Below are 17421 nucleotides of genomic sequence, written 5' to 3'. Positions count from 1 at the left end.
AAGATCACATAGGTAGTAAGTGGCTGGTGTGAATGGCTTGCGGGTAGTTAGTTTTTCTTTGGTGACGGTGGTGTAGCGGTTTTTCTCTTAACCTAAAATAAATGGTGTTTTAACTAAATTAGTTAAGGATATAAAAGAAAGCACTAAGATTAAGATGACAAGTAATCTGTCCAGTTCTCCTTTTTGCGGCAAGGACAAGTAACAATAATAGACATTACCTTTTACCGTCATCATTCTCTGGATTTCTTATAACTCTAACCGTAAACTCTTAGGTTAAATCTATTATGGTTTTCAACATCACTAATGTAAATCCTGTGGAATTTTCTTTAACCTGATTAAAGTATACTTTTTAATATGACTTTCAGTTGTTAGAAAAAGGACTGTCCAGTATGCAGCAGTCATTACTACAGATCATCTATAGTCTTTTGAGTCATATTGACCTCTCCGCTGCCCCAGTCAAGCAGTTTAATCTGGAGATCATAAAGATTATTGGCAAATATGTACAGGTGAGTGACAACAAATCTCATGTATAGAAGTGTTCATCTCGAAACAATTTATAATCATAAAAAATTGGAAACACCTTAAATGTCTAAGATAGGGGAAGTGGTTAGTTCATAAATCATGTTTTCAGGAATAGTTACAGCATGAGAAAATGTTCTCAATGTGAGTGACGTAAAGCAGAATCTGAACGGTAGGATTGGCATGATTCCTGATTTTTATTTTTAATGATTACATCTACGAATGTACATTTCAGGAATCACTGGAAGGAATGTACACAAATGGCAGCAGTCACCGTCTCTGGACAGTATGATTGTGACTCTTTGTACCTTTCTGTTTTTAACCAAATCCTACATAATGAACAGATATTACTTTTAGAAACAGAAGAACTCTTTGAAGAGTCTGTATTTTAGAGTTGCTTTCTGTGTCTGGTAAAAAGTGCCAGATACTTAGAAAGTAGAAAATCAGACTTGGTTTAATTGTAAATGGCGACAAGTCAACTTGGTCTGTACTGCATTTCACTTTCGAACTATCTGTAAGAAAGGCCTTGATAAGCAGAGCAGTATTGTGGATACAACTGACCAAACAGAGCAAACTCTTTGAGAGCCTTAACAGATTAATACTTTGTGTTTCTACTCCAGTGATATTTGCATTCACTAAAGCAAAATTTACAAATGGAAATACTCAGCTGCAGTGAGTTTGTGTTCTAGTCCATATCTGAAAGTAATAAAACTGTATTAAAATGTTTTTCGGTATTTTTATTGGGTAATCTGGGTTATTTTTTAGATTCCCTTGAAAATCAGTGATTGCAAATATTAAAAAAAACAGGTTTCTTTGGTAACCCTGTGTATCCTCTCTATTTTTATCTCTTAAGGAGCAAGGCTTCACCACTCAACAATTATATTTTTTTTCCTAAAGCACTTTTCTCTTTTTTTTCCTTAAGGCTTAAAGAAGTTAACTCATCAGATATTTGCTGGATCACCCACAGAAATACATACCACATTGAATTACTAATTTATGAAACATAGATACATTTCTTTTTTTCAGAACCACAAGCTTATATGCCCACTGGGCAAGCAAGTAACCATAAGAGGGCATAGATTTATGACTAAGTGAACTGCACATTCCTCATCTAAAAGGAACAGCATGACCAAGAATGGTTGCCATGTTGGAGTACAGGTCCACTGTGGCCAGAACTTCTAATTTTTCTTTTCTAATTTATAAAAAGCTCAAAATCTGGGTTTTTCTTTAAAATCGCCTAATTTTAAAATGTCTCAAATTTCTTTTCAAATTTCTTTTTATTTTTTAATTAATTAATTATATTTTATTTCTAATTTATTTATGTTTTGGCTGCGTTGGGTCTTCTTTGCTGCGCGTGGGCTTTCTCTAGTTGCGGCAAGCGGGGGCTACTCTTCGTTGCAGTGCACGGGCTTCTCATTGCAGTGGCTTCTTTTGTTGCGGAGCACGGGCTCTAGGCGCATGGGCTTTGGTAGTTGTGGCACGTGGGCTCGGTAGTTGTGGCTCGCGGGCTCTAGAGCACAGGCTCAGTAGTTGTGGCGCACAGGCTTAGTTGCTCCGCGGCATGTGGAATCTTCCTGGACCGGGGCTCGAACCCATGTCCCCTGCATTGGCAGGCGGATTCTTAACCACTGCGCCACCAGGGAAGTCCTCAAATTTATTTTTCAATGTTGGGTAAACCAAGGTTATATTTAGCTGACAGATCATCCCAGTTAGTGACTTCTGCTTTATTCAAATATTAAACATTTTACATACTTGAACTCTTGATAATCTTTTACATTTAGAACACAAGTACCAGTATAATTTATGGAAACATCTCTGAAGAGATTTTAGCATTTTGCAATGCCCAGAGCTCCTAATTATTTCCATAAGAAAAAAATGATGATGATTTTTACATAGTCTAACTTTGTTAAAGATAAACTGTTTTCTACGATGATGTGCTTAAAATGTCACAGTATCATGTGGACATTTTTAATTACTAGTAATATTTTATGCTTTAGATGTCTTCATATCAAGATGTTATTAGCTAAATTGGATAACTCAGTTCTGCCAAAGATTTTTCACTTCCTTTTTTAAGTAGTAGTTCCCCTCGCTCAGAACTGCCAACCGTGAAACAATATGTATAATACAAGGTTGAAGTTTGATTTTGGTACCACAAGTAAGAAAAAAAGTCATTTTTATATGATTTTCAGTAGACAGTAAAAAAAAAAAGTTCTAAATTTTTAATTAGACATTGATTCCTCTCCACATATACATCTGTCATGTAAATCATTCCTAAATTATATTGGTAGAAATATACAAAACTAAAAGCAGAAGAATAACTCGCAAACATAGCCACCATATATAGGGAGAAAAGTTCACCCTATACAGCTCAGGAATCACTGAGAGCATCGTTTTAGCACAGCACTTATGCTTATTATTTGGGGCTTGGGTCATTAAGAAAAATCTAAAATTTTTTTAGTATTTTAATATTTGTATGTCTAAAAAGTATGCATCAAAAGTTGTTTATCTCCAAGACTTAAAACATTTAAAGTTTAGAGTCTTAAAGCCATATACTTCATTCATCTAGAAAGTTCACATATGTATACAACCCCTTTGTTTACCCCTACTGCCAGATTACTGTATTAGACTTTCTCAACCAATAATATTTATAAAGCACTTATTGGGAAAAATGCAAAATATTCTGAGTTGGTAGCATTATTATATGTACAATATCTTATAAATTTAACAGTACAAATAATAACTTATTTTCTTTCCTTTTGTAATTCAGACCCTCTGTTAGGGACCTCAAAGTAAAAATGAATAATTTACAAGGAGTTTTTGTAGAAATAATATTTTCATTGTCTACAGTGTACACTAAGTTTTTGTTCTTAGTTAAATATGTATTTGTCTATTATTTTTTGAAACCAGAGTCCTTACTGGAAGGAAGCCCTTAACATCTTAAAACTGGTGGTGTCTCGCTCAGCAAGCCTTGTCGTGCCCAACGATATCCCCAGGACCTACGGAGGAGACACAGGTTCTCCTGAAATATCCTTCACTAAAATTTTTAATAATGTCTCTAAGGAGTTGCCTGGGAAGACCTTAGATTTTCATTTTGATATATCTGAGGTAAGATGCTCAGAGATTGATAAAGGTGCTCTATTAGAAATTTTCATTTGTTCATTTATTCATTCTGTCATTCAGCAAGCATTGATTGAGCTCCAGCTGTGACAGGTGTCATGAAAATGGGGTGGGAGTGGGGAGAAGGCTACTCTCAGGGGAGAAGACCTATAGCCTCTTGGGGAGATAGGCAAATAAACACTGTGATAAGTGCTTTGGCTGGAAGTAGGTTTGCAGTTCTATAAGAATATATAGCATGTACATCTAACCTGATCTGAGCCGAATGTTGAGAGATAAGTAACCCTAGATAGGTATATATGGAAGTCTGGGGAGGGGGGAGTAATCCAAGAAAAAGCAGCATGTGTGAATGAAGGTTTGTAAGTGTGAGAAAGCGTGGCACTCTGGAAATTTCCATCCAATTAGTGTGGCCTACCCTGAGCACGGAGTACAGAGGATGGAGGTATAGAGTGGGATGAGAGAGGAAGCTGAAGGCATAGGGAGCTGCGAGGTCACCGGCATCTTGTCTGACGGGATGGTTTTCTCTTGAAGCAGTAGGCGCTCTTAAAGGATTTTTAGCTGGAATAGGAAATACTAGGATTTGCATTTTAGGAAGATCACTCTGGCAACAGGATAGAAAACAGACCAGGGAGGAGCGGGGTGGAAATTTTTAAGGAATCTGTTAGAGTAATTTGGGTAAAAGATAATGTTGGACTGTGTCCCTAGGCAACTGCAGAGGAAACAAAGAGGGAAAGGATGGTTTTCAGAAGTCTGAGGAAGTAATTGATGGGGTTTGATGGGAAGGAGAGGAGGTGCTAAGTAAGGAAGAGACAAGGACAGTTGCTGTGACAACTTGGTGAGTGTTGGTACCTTTCAAAGGGAATGGAAATGCAGGGAGAACAGGTCTTAGCAGGGAAGGAGGGCGTGATGAGCTCAGTCTTGGGTATACTGGCTCTGAAGAGACTAAAAAACATACTGACGGAGGTGCTGATTACCTAAAGAGATCTGAAGTTTTAGAGGAAAACTTGGGTGGAAGGAAAAAGTTTAAGGGTTTTCAGTGTCATATAGGTGGATGGTTGAAATCATGGAAGGAAAAATGAGGCCAAAATAAGCTGAGATTTGAGAAGCCCTACGTTTTAAGGCTAGACTGAGGCAGGGCCCCCCAGTCTGGAGGGAACCTGAGCCCTATGTTACATATTAATATCGATACAAATCTCATGCAAAAATTTTTTGACCCTTGCGGAAAGCGTCAGTTTTGGTTTTTTTCCTCCAGAAACTCAGCCCACTTTTGTTGGCTTTGGTGCCATTGAAATGGTCTTTCACAAGCCAAGGCAGGAATTTTTCAAGAGAGGAGTTATTGATCAAGTATTGGGGGGGGGGGGGTGGAGAGTTGAGAAAGATAACAGCTGAAGATCTACTCATGTTTTAATTGATTAGGATTATATAGATTAAAAAATTTTTTTGCAGTTTAGTCTTGGTATTAGAATTTATCCAGAGTTTATTGGTTATTTTTTTAAGATAGAAAGTATGTTTACTGCCAATGTTTTGGTTACTATCACCTGAGAATTTGTAACATGGAATACATAGAATGGGAATATGATAGAGAAACTGGGCTTTGCTGTTCTTCTGAGTCAGAAAATGATGGTGTCACAATTATTTTGTTTAAAACAGTGATACAAATCCTCAGAACATTTGATCTATATCACATAGTTAATTTCAATTTGTTTCGTCAAAAAATTCCCAAGTACCTGCTCTGTGTAGGCACTGGAGATATACTAGAGGAGCAGTGATGAGTCACACTCAGTCCAGGGCCTCCCGTATAGCAGGGGGAGAGAGGCACAGAAACAATCACCATCACCTGGTAAATGTCCAAGTATAATTACCCAGAGGTGGTGGTGGTATCAGCACAGGCCTCCTTGGAAGTCTGCAGGCAATGTTCAAAGTGATTAGGGGTTTGCTTGGTGCATGTTCCATGCAAAGGAGGTGATATGTGCCAACACATAGGTCCACAGAGGCACCACATGCTTGGGGAGCAAGTTCAGCTCTGCTGGAGTGTGAAGTTCAGGAGGGAGTGGTGGAGGCTGAAGTTGGGGAGATAAGCAGGAACCAGATCATAAGAGGACTTGTGTGACATGCAGGTGAGCTTAAAATTATATTCAAATGCAAATTTGAGACACTTCACAAAGCCAAGTAAATACACATGTTTTGGATCATCCAAAGTTTGGGCTCATCATGGAATTCTACGGAAATAAATTTTGGAAATGTTATATATCAGATTTGCAGTAAGACATGTAGATAGCTTTCTCTTTGAAGTCGTTACTTATCTTGAATATTTGCAAAAGCACCTTATTGAAGCACACTTAACAACCTGCATCAAAAAAACACCAAAATATTAATAGACATTAAGTCTGAGTGGTGAGATGACAGGTGATTTTTTAAAATCATTTTCATATTTTCTGAGCTTTCAAAGAGGACCTATTTCATAATCATGGGGGGAAAGGTGAAGATGGTAATTTTTAAAGAAAGCAAATCTGTATTTAAAGTAGGAATAAGTTCTCCAATAATCTCCTCAGAGACTTGTTCCCAATAAAGTGAAATCTTATGATTAAAAAAAAAAAAAAGATATCATTACCTTTGATTTTTGTAGTATCTGCCTTATGCTAAGTAATCTTTCTCCTTATGCCGTTTTTTTTGGCTGTTTATAAAAAATGTCATTATAGATGCACTATTAACCCATTTATGTTGAATTATTTGAGTCAAACACTGGCGTTTTATTTCTGTGTAGACACCAATTATTGGAAATAAATATGGTGATCAGCATAGCACAGCTGGAAGAAACGGGAAGCCGAAAGTGATTGCTGTGACGAGAAGCACTTCCTCAACTTCTTCTGGTTCTAATTCTAATGCCTTGGTGCCTGTTAGTTGGAAGAGGCCACAGTTATCACAGGTACATAAAAGTTCGTAGAATAAGAACCTGCTGTATAAAAAATAAATAAAATAAAATTTTTAGAAAAGATTAAAAAAAAGGTTCATAGAATAGAAGAATCCATTTTATTCTATGTATGAGAACTTGAGAATTTGTCTTATTTTATCAAGAATCGTAACGTTTGCATTTTCCTTCTCCTTAGCGAAGAACAAGAGAAAAGCTAATGAATGTGCTTTCTCTCTGTGGTCCAGAGTCTGGTCTTCCGAAGAATCCATCAGTGAGTAATCATGAAAACCTGTGTAAAGGTTTTAAAAATCATGTTAGTCCATGAAGAAACGGAAATTACTGTGTCTCCTTGCTTGCCTTTTCTGAGTTACCTTACTTACTGTGTTGACTAAGAATGAAAAAACTATTACTTGCCTTTCTGACACTTGGCCGCTATGCTAATTAAGCATACACCCAGTTAGACATTAGACCAAATTGAAGCTCTGAGCTCACTGACAGATGAGGCCTGCAATGGCTCTTAGGGCACTGATGTCCCATATTCAGAGTGACAAAGCTGATGGATGGCCTTTTTCTGTTTTGTTTTGTTTTGCTTTGTTTTTGGCTGGGGGTCAGGTTGTATTTTCTTCTAATGAGGATTTGGAAGTCGGGGACCAACAGACTAGCCTCATTTCTGCAACAGAGGACATAATTCAAGAGGAAGAAGTAGCTGTGGAAGATAACAGCAGTGAACAACAGTTTGGCGTTTTTAAGGATTTTGACTTTTTAGATGTTGAGTTGGAAGATGCAGAGGTAAGGATATGGGCTTTCTTTTATAATATTTATAGAATAGTTAACAACTGCATGAAACTGAAGGATTTAACCACAGGATCTTTCCTGATTAAGGGCAGTGTAAGGTCAAAAGGTAAAAATCTAAACTGGGAACTAAACATGATTAGTACAGTTAGGCATAGCAGAATAAGTCTGAAATAAAAGGAACATCTAATTTTTCATCTTTATATTTAAAAATATAGAGTAAAAATGGATTTCTTCGAAAGTTATTTTTTTTAATTGAGGGTGCGCTTAGACTTAAATGTTTGCATGAATTATACAAATTAATGTGCAGCAGAATAGTAAAAATTACATTTAAATATGTCAGACATGGGGAATTCCCTGGCAGTCCAGTGGTTAGGATTCCACGATTCCACTGCAGGGGGCACAGGTTCGATCCCTGGTCGGGGAACCAAGATCCTGAATGCCGAGCAGCGTGACCAAAAAAATTAAATTAAATTTTAAAAATAAACTAAAATTAGTTATTTTTTAAAAAATTATCAGACAACTTTAAAGAGGGTGGCCCTGAAACTAAATTGACGATTAAGGCACCTTTGGCTCTCTTCTAGAACACTTTCCTATGGCTGAGATTCTGCCTATGACATTGGTCATCACTTGCTCCTTTAGGTTGGAGCCAGCTCTCTCAAATGCCTCATTTCATTCAATACCAAGGACTTTGTCCTTGATATTGACTCCGTTTAGAGAAAGTTGATAGTTGTGTCAGTTTAGATGCTTCCTAAATGGAAAATCCAACTCAGAAAGTAGATTTACGCTCCCAGAACTGAGCTAGCCCAGAGTTAGAGCTTATTTTAGATAAGGCTCAGTGAGGTTTCCGGCTGTTTCTCTGCAATTCTGTAGGCTCTGCCCTTCTCTGCAAGTCAGCTTCACCTCAGACGACCTTGGTTATGTCCACACACAGCAGTGTTAAGAGGAAGCAGGGGTCACTTCCAGAAATGCTCTCATGAAAGTAAAGAAGTTACTCTCCGAATGCTTTTAGCACACTTCTTGTCACATCTCATTGGCCCAAGTTGGGACATTTGCCAATTTCTAAACCAATCATTGTGGCAAAGAGAATAGGATTGCCCATTGCCCTGGTTGTGTTAGGCTGTTCAGGACCTATTCCTGTAGCTCATGTCAGTCCCCTAAACAACAGTCTCCTAAATCTGAAAAGTTTACATCAAACAGATCACAAAAATGTTCATTCTCAAATTGTTATAAATGTCTATGTTCAAGAGCCCCAAATGCCTTACTGTCAAGTATCCATACCGTGTCACTGATATATCTCTGTCCAAAGACATTAAAGTCACTCATATAACTTGCATGCATTCATCGACCCTCTTGAAGGGATGTTTCCTTTGGCTCATATAGGTGAGGTGGAGGAATAAAATGTAATGGCTTCTGCCACGTCACACCGTTAGCTGTGGATAGGAAGCCAGTTTAGGGAGGTCCTCCTGTGTGCTTCGGCTCCCCAGGCCCCCTACCCCTGCAGATATGAGGGTACGACCATGGTGCCTCAGAGATCAGCAGACGCCCTTACACTGGCTGAGGGGCGGCACAGGCTCCTATGTCATAGTTTGCCATATTCCCAAAGACACCACTGGACAGGTTCACAGGAGCTCAAGAACAAGTATTATTCAGCATCTTATAGGGCAGTGGCTTTTAAACTTTTTTTTTTTAACTGTGGCCATTGCTAGTACATTTTATATCACATCCAAGTGTATATATATGGACGCACCTTTAAAATAAAAGTTTCAAGAATATGCATCCTTACTCTATGCTATGCACAGTGATATTTTCTATTCCTTTCATTTCAGTTTTTTTTAAAAAAAAAGAACACGTCACCAGCCTCTAAAATTGATGTCACTCCCACAGTTTGAAAAACATGTTGTAGGAAATTGGACAAACTTGCACAATCAGGCAAGGAATTGTGGTGGGTTCAAGAGACCTGCTGCCCTACCTCACGGGCATGAGCCACTTTAAATTCTTCTGTAGTTACTTGCTTTTTTCAGCGCAGAATTTAGAATCTCTAAAGGCTGACTCTTGACATTTTTGTAATGGTCAGGTTCTTTCTTTTTGTTTGCCCTTTTTGTTTTTTTTAAAGAACACTGTAAATGCTTTCAGGTTCATCCAGTACTCTGAAATGTCCATAGTAATGAATATGACTTTTGAATAGAACCTTAGAAGGAATTAAAGATGCTTATTGTAGTTCTATCTTTCATTCAAGTCACAGTAATTTGGGGAGGGTGGTGCTAATTTATGCCTCATAATTAGGCCAAATCAAATGATAGAGATTTTCTAAAACCTAAAGATAGTCTTGCTTCGAACATGGTAACAGGAAGTACTTTGCTACAAAACAAACTTAACTGCTAATGAAACTTCTAAAATATCCCCCAACCTTGAAAGCCCACAGTGTGTATTCATTCATTCACCAGATACATATCAAGGGCTGTTGCCATTATTATGTGTTATGCTACATCGTAATATTTGAAATGATATGTTCTAGGAAGGTGGCTTTCAAACTCTGACCTGCAGAGCCTTAGGGCTTCTAGGATACCTGAGAAATAGGGAAAGATCCGAGGACTCCTGGCCACCTTTTTCAACTGGAGCAGCCCTGGTTTTGTTCATCAGTTTTGCACAGTTGACTTCCGTCGTAAATTTCATTTGACATGAGTATTCCTCTGCTTTATTTAAAAAAAAAAAAAAAAAATCTGAAAACTATTCTGGACAATCCCTCTTGAGTAAAGGAATACACATAAGTCATATTTTGCTAGCCAACACACTGTAATTTGTCATCAGGGCTTAAGAAAGAGGAGCCTAAGAGTTATATCCTTACAAAAGGAGGATCAGCTTGGAATAACAGAAACGTTAGCTTATATAAATCCGTAAGTGGGGCGAAATTGAAATTTGTCTTATTTCCTATTGACCTTTTGAGATTGGCAAAGGTTATGTTTTGATAACTATGATCTTGATTTTAAACTACTTTGTAGCAAAAAATGACCATTGGGTTTAGTCAGAACCATGCTACAGTCTAAAATAATTGTGAACCTGTATGTTGTCAACTGAATGTGGGTATTTTAAGTCAGTTTTACATTGTATCCAGCATTAAATCTATGTAAATTTTGAAGATTTTCCTAAAGTTTGTGTTGCCAAAGTGTATCATAGAAATGTTGTTTTAAGTGTCTGTCTCTGACTTTTTCACAATATATTTTGCATAAAAAAGTAGTTTGAATCACATGTTGGCTTCCTGCACAAAGCTTAATCCAGAGCTTGAATCAGTCTTTGGGTTTGAGAAATCACAAAGAGTTTTCCCCAAAAGTGTAGTGTATATTTACATGTTTGTCTTCGTTCTTTCTAATTCTGTGTGTTTTCCTTTTTGCTAACCAGGAGCTGCAGGTAAGTTGCAGCCTGGTGTTGTGGATTGTTTATTTGTTGTCATCTGTGATGTATTTGTCTTCCTTGTGGTCTCATCTGTGTTTGTGTATTACAATAGAAATGACCTAGGTAGTAGATTTAGTTGGTCCCCAGTAATATAAGATAGAAAGTCAAGAGAATTCTTTAGTTAAAACAGGTCATTGACCAAATATTTTGATCCCTTTAAATATTATAAATATTGAATGATGTTTTAAAAGTTTCAAGAAATTGAAGGGCTGATTGAAACTCTGCTTATGATGATGCATTAAGTATTTCTCATCTTGGTGTATGTTTTCCTGCTGTATTACCTTTCCTATATTTATAAGCACGTATTTGAGGTCTTAGGAACGATGTCTTGCTTTTCCAGGGTGAAAGCATGGACAATTTCAACTGGGGAGTCCGCAGGCGCTCACTGGACAGTATTGACAAAGGGGACACACCATCCCTCCAGGAGTACCAGTGTTCCAGCAGCACCCCCAGCCTGAACCTGACAAACCAGGAGGATACGGACGAGTCCTCAGAAGAAGAAGCAGCACTCACAGCAAGCCAGATACTCTCACGCACGCAGATGGTACAGTGACCTTTTTGTACAGTGACAGCTGGCCTCCCCTTTCTCCTAACTTCCAACTTAGTAATTACTGTTTCTCTATATTGTGATTTTCATTTCAGTGCGGGTGAAATGCACACACTGAAATGAAAATACAAAATTATAGCCGCAATGCAATGTTCCATTATTCATGACAGAACTAAACATTCGATACTGTGCGCCCCTTAGCCGCTGAAACGTATGTTCTATTGCTTCTCTCCTGGTAACAGTGAGCTGTGCTGGGCACTCTTAGAGGCCCTCGCCTTGAATGATACATGTTTTGGTATCGGTGTGAGCACCAACACTGCTTAATTCTCCACCTGCTTTTCTTTCCTCGTCAGCGTGGAAAGATGGAGCACAGCTTTGCTCTCTTTGCAAGATCAAGTCAGTTATATGGAGGTTCTGACTTGTATTCCAAGGGCCAGATGGCAGATATTCAGAGAGAGAGAGACAGAGAGAGATGAGAAAATGAAGGCTGCACGAGTAGTCTGTCCGTGCAGAACTGTGGAGTGAGGGGAGCACCGAACACGAAGTGGTAGCTGATTTGGAGCTTGAAGGTGGCGGAACGAGGAGAGAGAAGGGGTGTGGATGAGCCACCGGAGCCCACGTGACGAGGAGTCAGCTAGTGAAGACCAGGCGGCAGCTACAGTTACAGCGCTCTTACATGAGGGCCCTTTTACATGCCTCTCCTTAATTGGGCCCATTCGCATCACACTCGGTCTGCTGGTAGAGCCCTGGCAGTGCTGTTGAATGGCCGGGCTGAGTTGGCTTTAGACAGCGAGCATGTACAGTTGTCAGCTGTGGTTGGCTTCCTGTCGCCTCTCCTGTTTTGGCATCTCACCGTTACCCCAATATGTCTTTCCACTAACTCCCTATCACGTATTAAGTGATAAGGTGTTGCTGATACCAGTAGCGGTAGTTACCACTCGCTGAGTGTTTGAGATTCATCAGGCCCTGGGCAAGGTGTTTTACATGGATTAGTCACTGCAACTGTCCCCCCAACCACACAAGCTAAGTGTGGTTACAGCAGTTCTGCAGATTAAGTGACTTGTCCCAGGACACACAGCTAGTAAGTGCATTTGAGCCAGGCGGTCTGCATGCTACCTAAGGGACAGTCTTCTCCAGGGACTGTGTGCATTTAAAGGAACAGTGAGTTGCTGGTAGCAGCGACTCACTGAAGAAGGCCCAGGCTCTCCCTGGAGCCAGACTAGAGGCTCAGAGGCTGGCATCGTGCCACCAACCTGCTGTGTAATTGCGGTCGTTACCTGCCCTCTCCCAGTAGTACCTGCAGTACCTGCCTCATGGGAATTTCACAGGGAGGACAGTAGAGTAAGTGCTTAACAAAGGTTCGCTCCCATGAGAGCCTCAGGGCAGAGCTGACTGTCTCCTTAGAAGGCCGACCCTAGTCATAGTGGTAGTGAACTTAAAAAAGAATTTGAAGCTGATTCCTTCTCACAGGGAAAAAAAAAAATTAGTTTTTGCCTTTATCTATTCTGAATCATGAACTTGATTTTTCTTATGTTAAATATTGACCGTTAATAATGTATAACCCTGCATGGGCAGAAATTGAGACACAGATGTAGAGAACAAACGTATGGACACCAAGCAGGGGAAAGTGGTGGGAGGGGGGTGGTGGTGTGATGAATTGGGAGATTGGGATTGACATGTATACACTAATATGTATAAAATGGATAACCAATAAGAACCTGCTAATTTCTTTTTTAATAAAAAAAAATTAAATTAAAATTTTTTAAAAGAGAAAAAAAGTGTATCTAAATGTTAAATAAAATGTATACTTTTAAAAAATTCAAAAAATAAAATAAAATCATAATCACAGTACCATTTCACACCTAAAAAATAATTCCTAAAAAAAAAAAAAAATGTATAGCCCTGCTTAAAAGAGGAAAAATTGTAATATTTTCTTAGAACATAAACCCACTGAGGCTGGCCTGCCATTACAACTTTATTGTCCTAATTCTTTACGTCTTACTGAAGTTTTGTGGTATTGATTTTTGCTTAAATAAGTGAATGGCCAGTTCAGACTTATGTGCCTGCTTCCCAGTTAACGCTGCTTCTTGAGAATCCACTGAGTGTTTGGCGCCAAAGCCACGGGGGAGGTGAAAGCGCCCCCTTCACGAGTCCTTAGACCAACTGCAAGCACGAGACGTCACTGTAAAAATAAGAATTTTAGGTCAAGATTAACACAGTCACAAGGAGCTCTTTCACTTTGGTAGTTTTTATTTAGCAAAATTTAACCCTTGTTAACGGATACTTCATTTCTGCTGATGGGTTAGCTGCTTGCGTTCACAGCACCAATTCTGGCATAGACTGAAATGAGGGGAAAAAGTAATTTTAGGAAGTCAAAGGAGCGCTTTATAACTATGGCCCCAGAATGTCTTACAACATAGAATGTTTCTTGTGGCCTTCGTGACCGCCACTGACTCATAAATGAATTCCTTATTTTACTGTCTCTCTTTTTAGTTAAACAATGATTCTGCTGCAGATGAAACCATGCCAGACCAGCCTGATTTACTTCTTCAGTCTCAAGATTCCACGGGCAGCATCTCAGCAGAAGAAGTGCTGCAAATCAGAGATGAGACCCCAAGTTTGGAAGCTTCTCTAGATAATGCTAACAGCCAGCTGCCTGAGGTGGGGAGACATGGGGGCTGGTGCATGGCCAATCTGGGCTCTTTTTAGCAATCCGTTATACCCCTTGCTTTTCTTTTGAAAGAGTTTTCATCTGTTACGCTAATTATTTGATTTGTTACCAGTATTTCTAACCTGTTGGTTAAGTGATATAGTCTAAGTGAAATAGTCAGATCTGATGATTGAAAAAAAAAAAACAAAAACTTTGATAGATTAAGGAAATGACCTACAGGTTAAAAATAACCCTGAGTGTTTTTAATGAGCATTTTGTGCTGCAGAATGTGATTAGGTTAATGTGCAGGCGCTTCTCTGGGGATGGGGAGCATCTTCTGTGGCGCTGTGCCTTCTTTGAAGGACCGCTTTTGTTTTTTCTTCTCTTTTTGCTTTGTATTTGGGTTTTTGTGATTGGTGCTATAATTGGGATGAAAACCTCAGGCCAGCTGTGTTAGCAGTTGGTTAAAATGAAACCTTTTAGAAAGATTTTGGAACTACTAGTATTATGTTTTTTGGAAAGGCCTGTGAGAAGTAAGCCAGATTCCAAGCTAATGACTGACCAAAAATAAGTAAGTATTAGTTTTCTTAGTTTTTTTTGTTTTTTTTTTTAAGATTATTACAGATATTTTTTAAACTGTAATTGCTATAGCTCTCTCATATATGCTATTATGCCTTGGTATTAGGAAAATACTATATTTTTTTCAGTGTTAACCAAATTAATGTAGTTATTAGATCTAGACCAATCTAGTTGTTAGATCTTATTATCTGAGTAAGTTGAAATCTTATGTTCTTATTACACTGACAATGTATTGTAGATCTTTACAGTAAGCAGATATATTTTGAAATGAAGGCATTTGGGGAGTTTTTTAAATGCTCATATTAGTACGGCTGAAGTTTAGGTAATTCAATTCAACAAATATTTATTGAGATTTACTAGATGCTGGGCATTCCATTAGGTGCTAGAAAGATGAATAAGACATTACCCTGTCCTCAGAGTGTCCACTGTCTATTAAGGGAGACAGAGATGGTTTAAAAAAAAAAAAAAAAGGCACTACATGCCAATATGAGAAACTCAGTAATAGACATGCTCAAAGCTTTGTGAAAACTCAAAGGACAACTGATCAGCTGTGCATTAGGGGTGATGGTGGCAAAGGATGGGCTTCGTGGCAATGGAGACATTGCAGGCAGAGGGACATCATGCAGAAAGACATGGCCATGTGAAGTAACATGGAATGTGCAGGCAGCAGCAGGAAATTCAGTCCTTCTAGAGAATAAAATGGCAGGAGGAGGAGTAGCAGCAATAGGAGAGGCGGGTGAGTCTAAGACATGCTGGGTCCTGCAGGCCGTGCTAAAGACACGCTTTATCTTGAGATGTTAGGAAGTCATGAATTTTCATTCTTCCCAGAGATGCCCATTATGTGACAAGCCCTGTACCAGATACCGACGTGGGAAGACGGGGCACACAGGCAGTCAGACATTTAAGCAATATTTATTTATTGAGCCCCTACCGTGTGCTGGGCGCTGTCCTAGGCCCTAGGCACATAGCACCGTGTGAAACAGGCAAAGGCTCCTGGTTTATGGAGCTTAATTCTAGTGGGAGAGACATAATGAACAGGTAAAACAGATAAAATACAAATGATATATCTGAAAGTGATCATCTTACTATTCATACTAAGAAAATCTGACCGTAATGTGGACTTGGTAAGGGAGAAAGTTAGCTAGGGTGGCATTTGAGGTGAAACAAGTGCCGAGAAGGAGCCAACCCTTGAAGGTGTGGAGAAAGAATGTTCAGGGCCCAGGAAACAGGAGTGGAAAAGGCCCTGGTGTGTCTGATGACCTCACAATCCGGCTCTTGGTGCTGGAGCACGGTGAACCTGTGAGAGTGGAGTCGGGGAGAAGGAGCTGGAGGGGGCCAGGTGCCCTCAAGGGCAATCTTAGAGGCCACACAGCAGGTAACCATTGGAGGGTTTTCAGCAGAAGGAGGACATGATCTGATTGTGTTTATTTTTTTCAATCTTGGCTTTTTCTCTGGAAAAGGGAAAATCGGTTCTAGTACCTATACCTGCCACGTGGAGCTTGCAGTCTGTCATCAAGGAAGGTTAAAGTCCGATCAGTGTTTTAGTAAAGTCTCTGACTGAGCTGTGGAGGGAGGATTGGAGGAGGCTGAGATGAGGAGACAAACGAGAAGAATATCAGCAGGAGATAAGGGGTCCTGAACCGACAGAGTGCGTGGACAGGAAAACGTTTACGAGGGGAGCTGGCAGGGTTCCGAGCTGCACTTTAAGTAGACTATTACTTTCAGTGTTGGAAGGCTTGTTACCTGAGCATTAGCTACTAGTTAATCTAATCTACTGTGTCTGGTGTGCCTCATAGCATGTTACTGGTCAACAGACATTCTCGTTAGAAACAATGGAAAACAGCAGGCTGATACTAGAAATACCTTTTCAACAAAAGCAGTATGGTTAATGGTCATGTGCTTTAATTTTGTGTAGTTAACAAACGGGGAAATCTTTTATTTTTGGTAATTAAAATAGCTGTAATCATAGTTGGTGAGTAAACTACCTCCTGTAAATCATTCATGTTTATTGGAAATGAATTGGAAATTCATATATATATTTCCACACATATTGGAAATTGTGTTATTTCAGATGAGACATTCATTCATCCGACAATATCTAATGGGCCTACTTCCAAGATACTATAAAGTTCCTGAGGATACTTTTTTTTAAATGAAGGAAAAACACTTTAATTTACTAGGTTTTTTTCCCTTTTACAGTAGTGCATTTTCAGTATCACTGTAAACTTTGTGACACTGGCAGATGAGAATGAAGGAGATATTTTTGAATCATACCATTTCTTTTAGAAATAATTCTATTGACATTAAAATTATCACCAAAAGAATGGCTGTCCACAAGAGAATGATTCAAGTTTGTATCTGCTGGATATGATGGCCTAATTTGTTTTTCCCTGGTGTGCCAAACAGTGTTAAATGACCCAAAATTGTGCCTTTAAAAAAAGTATGAAAGCACTAATATATTGAAATAAAACCATAACTCTATTATATAGAGTTATATATGAGTTACATATGCTATGCATATTGCTATAAAGCAGTTTCTTAAGAAGAGGAATACAATTAATTGTAGTAGATGAAACATTTTATGCACTAAAGAAAAAATCCTAGAAATGTTTATTTGAATTTTTCCCTTTAAATTATGTTAATATCGGGAAGAAAAAACGTAATAGGCTAAAGCATTCCACCTCAAGACAGAAAATTTAGAGCCCAGTGTGTCTTTCCTTTCTCTATAATATATACAAATTACTCTAGAAGGGATTATGTCCTTGTGTTTATCAGAGGAACCTCCACAGAGGGATTTCTTCTAGTATCTATAATAGTTTAGATACCGATTCATGTGTGACAGAAATTATTCCTTAT

The 17421-nt window shown here is 38.8% G+C and overlaps 1 protein-coding gene across 3 annotated transcripts in view; it reads left to right on the top strand.

Annotated features, from left to right (window-relative positions):
- FRYL (FRY like transcription coactivator) overlaps window positions 1-17421 on the top strand; it is a 242080-nt gene that overhangs the window by 203997 nt on the left and 20662 nt on the right. For all 3 annotated transcript variants that reach the window (XM_061192247.1, XM_061192245.1, XM_061192246.1), the window contains 7 exons: window positions 366-506; window positions 3427-3624; window positions 6398-6559; window positions 6741-6815; window positions 7157-7333; window positions 11130-11333; window positions 13830-13997. In XM_061192247.1, the coding sequence (XP_061048230.1) occupies window positions 366-506; window positions 3427-3624; window positions 6398-6559; window positions 6741-6815; window positions 7157-7333; window positions 11130-11333; window positions 13830-13997 (1125 nt within the window). The remainder of the gene's footprint in view (window positions 1-365; window positions 507-3426; window positions 3625-6397; window positions 6560-6740; window positions 6816-7156; window positions 7334-11129; window positions 11334-13829; window positions 13998-17421) is intronic.

The sequence above is a fragment of the Eubalaena glacialis genome, chromosome 5, assembly GCF_028564815.1.
Source record: "Eubalaena glacialis isolate mEubGla1 chromosome 5, mEubGla1.1.hap2.+ XY, whole genome shotgun sequence".
NCBI lineage: Eukaryota > Metazoa > Chordata > Mammalia > Artiodactyla > Balaenidae > Eubalaena > Eubalaena glacialis.
Note: the sequence above shows the minus strand (reverse complement) of the source record. Positions and strands in the feature narration are given on the sequence as shown.